We start from the raw sequence: 6,339 nt of genomic DNA, 5'->3' as shown, positions 1-6,339 counted from the left end.
GTGTTTGAATTGTGGTGCTGGTGAAGAATATTGACTATAGAATAGACTTCCAGAAGAACAAACAAAGCTGTCTTGGAAGAAATACAGCCAGAATGCTGCTTAGAAGTGAGGATGGTGAGACTTCATCTCACGTAATTTGGACATGTTATCAGAAGGGACCAGTCCCTGGAGAAGGTCATCTTGCTTGGTAAGGTAGAGGATCAAAGAAAAAGAGGAAGACCCTGGGCAAGATAAATTGACACAGTGGCTGCAACAACAGGCTTAAGCATAACAACGATTATGAGGATGGCGCAGGACAGTGTTATGTTCTGCTGTTCATAGGGTCACTATGAGTTGGAACCAACTCAATGGCACCTAACAACAAAAATAACATTGTGTATTCTTTTTCAAAGCAATACCTAAGATTTCAGCACCCTTCTCAGGTAAGGGAGGAGAATTCGACTTGGCAACTTCTTTGTTAAAAGTTCTTCTCTCTTCTTGAAAGCCCTACTTGCATTCTTTCCTTGTTTCTATAAGAAGAATATTGAGAAATAGGCCCCTAGGTGTCCCAAATGAGGTTCAAATAGTTCTGATTGGACGTCACCAATTTCTGAGCTGAGGAAAATACTAAAAAATGTCAAAATGCCTACTTATTACCCCTACCCTACACCCTTTGATCTTCTGCAGAAACTCAGCTGCAACCATTCCCATCGTGGAGGGAGTAATATGAACTCTGAGACCGGGAACTTGTCAATATTCGGAGACCCCCTCCATCACCTCCAGGCGAAGGCTGGAAGCTGCCATCTGGATGAAATCTGGCAGTCGAGAGGGAAAGAAGGGCAAGTGACATTTGTCTGGCCTCTGACTCTATGTGTCCTGCAATATCTGTCCAAATGTGATTGAAAAGAACTTTTGGTCTAGTGCAGAGATGGGAGAGAGCCCAGAGTTTGGCTGATCCACAGACAACCTGACAGATGGGGAAACTGAAGCTGCCCATCCTTCCTTTCTGCGCTCCATTCTCTCAGGCTTCATCTCAGTGGTTCTATCTGGAAAGCATTTCCCTAGCTGTCTCCCGCAATGCTAACCACCACATCCTTCCCTCCCATCTCTACTTAAGCTTCAAGTACTCAGGGACACTTCCCTGGGTCAAGTGGTTTCTGTTAAAGTGTAAAAACCAGTTGCTATCTAGTCAATTCACACTCATGGTGACCCCATGTGAGTGCGAGTAGAACAGTTTTCCACAGGGTTTTTAATGGCTGGTTTTTTGGAAGTAGATAGTCAGGACTTTCTTCTGAGGTGCCTCTGGGGAGACTCAAACCTCTAACCTTTCAGGTAGCAGCTGAATGTGTTAACTCTTTGTACCTCCCAGGGACTCCCTGTTAAAGTGTACCCTCAAGGAAACCCCTTGTTCTCTTCCCAGCATCTTTATCGGTTAATAAGTATGTATCAACTGGTATGATTTTATAATTAACATGCCTTCCTCATTAGATTTAAACAGACATCCTAGATCCTGAATTTTTTTAAACTTTTTAAGACTGAAATAGAACACATGTGGAAAATGCACAACTACAACTCCTGAGACTGTGGCGGAAAAGGAACACATCTGTACAAACATCACCCAAGTCATGAAATAGAATAGTCCCAGCATCTCAGAAGCCATCTTCCCTCCTTCCAAGAGGCAACCACTCTCCTGACTTTCATAGATTAGTTTTGTCCCTTTTAAAAAAAGTTTTACTGTTGTGTGTATTCTCAACAACAACAAAAAATAAAACAAATTATAAAAAAAGTTTTAAATTTTAAGCCATTTTCTACTGAGGCATAATTTACATGCAGTGAAATTTACCCTTTATAATGTACAGTTCTATGAGTTTTGATGAACACATAATTATGAAATCACCACCTCAATCAAAATTTATAACATTTCCATCACCCCCAAAATTGCCTCTGCCTTTTGTAATCATCCCCCTACCCCAGCCCTTTGAAACCACTAATCTATTTTCTTTTGCTTCAGAATCGACTCATCAGCAATGGTTCTACCAATTCCAGAATATCATATAAATGCAATTATCCAGTATTGTTTTCTTTTGTATCTGGTTCTTTCACTCAATGTAACATTTGTGAGATTCATCCATGACATTGTATGTAACTGTAGCTCATTTTCATTGCTGTATGAATATACTACAATTGATTTATATCCTTGGATTATACCGCAATGTATTTCTCCGTTGTATTGTTGGACATTTGGGTTGTTTCCAGTTAGGGGCCACTACAAACAATGCTGCTATAGCTATTCTTGCACGGGCCTTTTCACGTACGTGTATCTCCTTTATAGTTTAAAAACAAACAAACAAAAACAAAAAAACCATTGCCGCCCAGTCAGATTCCGATCCACGGTGACCCTATAGGATAGAGTAGAACTGCGCATAGGGCTTCCAAGGCTGTAAACCTTTATGGAAGCAGACTACCACATCTTTCTCCCGCACAGCGGTGGTGGGTTTGAACCGCCAACCATTCAGTTAGCAGCTGAGTGCTTTAACCATTGTGCAACCAGGGCTCCTCCTTTATGGGTTCGGTGCTGGGCTGTTAACCAAAGGTCAGTAGTAGTTTGAACTCCCCAGCTGCTCTGCAGGAGAAAGACGTGGCAGTCTACTTCAGTAAAGATTTACAGCCTTGGAAAACCTGTCGGGGCAGTTCTACTTTGTGCTATACGGTGGCTCTGAGTCAGAATCAACTCAATGGCAATGGGTTTGGTTTGGAATGGGTTTGATCTACAATTGTTCTAGAATTCATATTTGTATATGGCGTGAAGTAGGGGGTCAAGTTTCTTTTTTTTTCCCCTAAGTGAATATCCAGTTGACCCAACACCGTTCATTTTTTTTAAAAAATCCTTTCCACTTTGAAATAAAACTGTCTATACACATGTGGCCTTGATTTCTGGACTCTTTGTTCTATTCCACGGGTGTATTTATCGTAATCCTCCTACTTGGTTCTTCTTTTTCAAGATTTTCTTGGCTATTCTTGATCATTTACATTTCTACATATTTTTTAGAATCTTATCAGTCTTAACTTTGCCTCTCAGCACATGACAGGGGCCTGGGGCACAGTAGGAACCCAATGCATAGCTGTTGCCTTTTTCACTTGCGGGGTGCCACCAACACCCCCATCCCATCCCCAGAAGCGCGCCTATAAAGTGCAAGGACCCGCGCTGGGCGGAGCACGTCTTTTTCCTCCCCAAATCCGGCTGCTTTTTAATAGTCGCTCTCCTCGACTCCGCCTCCATCTCGCCTAACCGGCCGGAAGGGCGCGCCCTCCTCCTACTTCCCTCGATTGTGGGTATGCGGGGATGGCGGCGGCAGCAGTGGTTTCGGGAGGCAGCGGCCCCAGCACGGACACCCGGCTGAACCAGGAGACGACCCAGTGGCTGCGATGGGACAAGGTGAGGGGCGGCCGAGGGCTGCGAGCGCCAGGAGGAGGCGCCTTGTCTTCTGCCACCTTCCAGGCTCTGGTGCCGCGTTTCCTGCAGCGAGACTGATGCCTGCGCTTCCTCCATTCCCTCCCCTCTCACCCCGCGGGAAGACGGAGGAGGAGGACGTGGCGGTCAGGCCTCCTTAGCCCGGCCAAGGTGTGGCAGGCTCTGAATTTGCCCAGGAAGGGTTGTTCCTGCCCCGGGACAAAAGCAGTCATCCGACCTGGGCGGGGCTACAAGTTCGGGAGTGAGGGAACGAACGAGGGTTGGTCTGAACGCGGCCCGGCTCTGGTCTCTGTGTGGTTGAAACACACTCGCGTTCCTGTCACTCAGATCGTCGGATCGTCCTCATCAGTAGTCTGTGCGTGGCACACACACCCAGAGTCGCCGAGTCGCGCCTGTTCCTCTCGCTGCTGGGGCCTTTGTAGAGCAGCAATTGCGTCCTCCTCTTTTAGGGGCTTGGTTACGAACACTGGGCTGCTCCGTGTATGTCCGCATGGTTTCAGGAAAGAGTGTCCCTCTGATTTTTCGGAGAAGACGGGAGGGAAACCCTTGCAGACAGCACCCCCAGCTTTTCTCCTCTTCACTCTTTTTCTTAGATGCTGGAGCAAAGAAAAAATCTGGGACCCAGTTCCGCACTTCACTCACTCCCTTTTCTAACTTGAGTCTCTCCCTTCCTTAGTACGCCTTTCTGTGTTCTGTGCCATTTGCCCAGAATGCTCCTCTCTTCTGCCGAGCTCTTTCTCATATTTCAGTTCTGGGCTTATATTCGCTTACGTAGAGAAGCTGTCCTGGCTACCTAACGTAAATCTTTTCCCCTAATATTCTCTCTCAAAGCAGCTCGTTTTAGTTTTTTCTCCTTCGTAGCGTTTATTGCAACAAAAACTCATAGCTCTTGTAAAAAAAAATAATAAAATGCTTGTTTGTAGGTTTATTTATTTAATGCCTGTCTCCAGGGCTGGCTTCATAAGCATGGGACTTGGTGCTCAGTAATGCTTTGCTGTCTGCCTCTTAAAATTCTTAATAGTTTCTGAATGAGAGATCTGTGTATTCATTTTGCATTGGGCCAAGAAACTATGTAGCCGGTCCCGTCTGTCTCCTTGAGTATATCTCCTTGTTTATAGCGCCTGGCACAGTGCATGACACATAGTAAAAAAAAAAAAAAAACCCATTGCCATCAAGTTGATTCGGACTCAATGCGACCCTATAGGACAGAGTAGAACTGCCCCATAGGGTTTCCAAGGAGGGACTGGTGGATTCAAACTACCTACTTTTTAGCCAGCAGCCACCTCTTAACCAGTGCGCTACCAGGGCTCCCATCCTGTGCTAACCAAAAACCAAACCCTTTGCCATGGAGTGGATTCCGACTCAAAGCAACCCTATAGGACAGAGTAGAACTGCCCCGTAGAGTTTCCAAGGCACGCCTGGTGGATTCGAACTGGCGACCTTTTTTGTTAGCAGCCGTAGCTCTTAACCACTATGCCACCAGGATTTTTGATCTTATACTAGGTACCTAAAAATATCTGTTGAATAAATGAATGAGATTGCAAGCCCCTTTATCAGGAGCCAGGTTATGAGGCAGATCCTGCTTCCAAAATGCCATCAGCAACTCCTTGGGTGAAAAGACAGCCCTGTGATTCTTAAGGGAAAGATAATGTTTCCATTTTTGATACCTTAATAACTTGTGTGTAGAATTTTATTTTTTTAAGTCAGAGTTGGTAGTTCATTGTTCCATAAAACTTTCCGTTTGAAGAAATAAAAACCTCATTTCTGTGAGATGTTGGGTCTGAGATAGTACGGAGAGAGAATACCTCCCTTGGTAGAGACGTGGAATCCTTGGGTGGTGCAAATGGTTAAGCACTGGATTAGTAAGTTCAAACTCACCCAGAGGTGCCTGGGAAAAAAGGCCTGGCAATCTGCTTACGAAAGGTCATAGCCTTGAAAACCCTGTGGAGCACAGTTGTGCTGTAATACACATGAGGTTGCCATGAGTGTGAATCAACTCAAAGGCAACTGGTTTGGTTTTTGGATTTTGGTAGAGCTGAGAGGATATTGTCCTTTTTTATTTTTGAATTTTTACCATTCTTCATTCTCTTTTCTCTTCCAGTTTCTTTTCTGGCTTGAGACAGACAGCTAGTGGCGAAAGGTCCCCTTCACCCCTACTGCGCCTTTCTTGGATGAACTAAGGGGCCCCTAGTAAGCTTCCAGCCAGCTGGAAGCATCACAGCCAGGCTCTGATTCACCTAAGACTGGTGAGGTGTCCTGGGAACTGCTTTGCCCTCCGCTCCGCAGGGCCTTTCCACCATCCCTTCATCCCTGTTCTTTTCTCGATGGTCGGTTTTGGTCACTGCTGATTCTAACCTGCAGCCTTCTTGACTTTTGATTCTTACCTCTCTGTCTCCTTTATTTTCTCCCTGGCTACTTGACCTTATGTAGATATCAAAGGGTGATCAGACTTTTCACATCTACATTGTAAATGAGAGAATCACTGGGTATTCAGTGTGGCCTTGAGGTCTCTGTGTTTTCTGATGCACTCAGCAAATACTTTTTGAGTTTCTTGTATGTACCAGGTGCGAGCCCTTCCTTGGGGTTACCTGACAATCTGATGGGAAAGACTCTGTGATCAGTGACTATTGATTTTAATCAAAACGGTGCACTTTTATTTGTTTTTTCCTGAACTTGGAACAATCTGGAAGTCTGGACTTAATTCCAGAAAGGTGAGGTTTTATTGCAGTAGCATTTCAAAGTTTAATTAGGTGGCCATGTGTTGCCCTGGTGTTTATCTAATTGGATGATAACTGTACGAAAGTATTTGCTTCTTGTTCCCCTGAATTCTTAATTATGAAGTAAAAGTCTAATAATGGAATTAATGTGATTGTTATTAATTTTCTCCA

At 44.7% G+C, this 6,339-nt stretch overlaps 1 protein-coding gene across 1 annotated transcript in view; it reads left to right on the top strand.

The window, feature by feature from the left end:
* Window positions 1–3,262: 3,262 nt before the first annotated feature.
* The window catches only part of PGM2 (phosphoglucomutase 2), a 72,490-nt gene continuing 69,413 nt past the window's right edge, over window positions 3,263–6,339 (top strand). The window contains exon 1 of the mRNA XM_004384685.2: window positions 3,263–3,415. Coding sequence (XP_004384742.1) covers window positions 3,323–3,415 — 93 coding nt within the window. The 5' untranslated portion in view covers window positions 3,263–3,322. The remainder of the gene's footprint in view (window positions 3,416–6,339) is intronic.

The sequence above is a fragment of the Trichechus manatus genome, unplaced genomic scaffold (genome assembly GCF_000243295.1).
Source record: "Trichechus manatus latirostris isolate Lorelei unplaced genomic scaffold, TriManLat1.0 scaffold00126, whole genome shotgun sequence".
Lineage (NCBI taxonomy): Eukaryota > Metazoa > Chordata > Mammalia > Sirenia > Trichechidae > Trichechus > Trichechus manatus.
The sequence above is the reverse complement of the archived record's forward strand: the minus strand, read 5'-3'. Positions and strand labels throughout refer to the sequence as shown.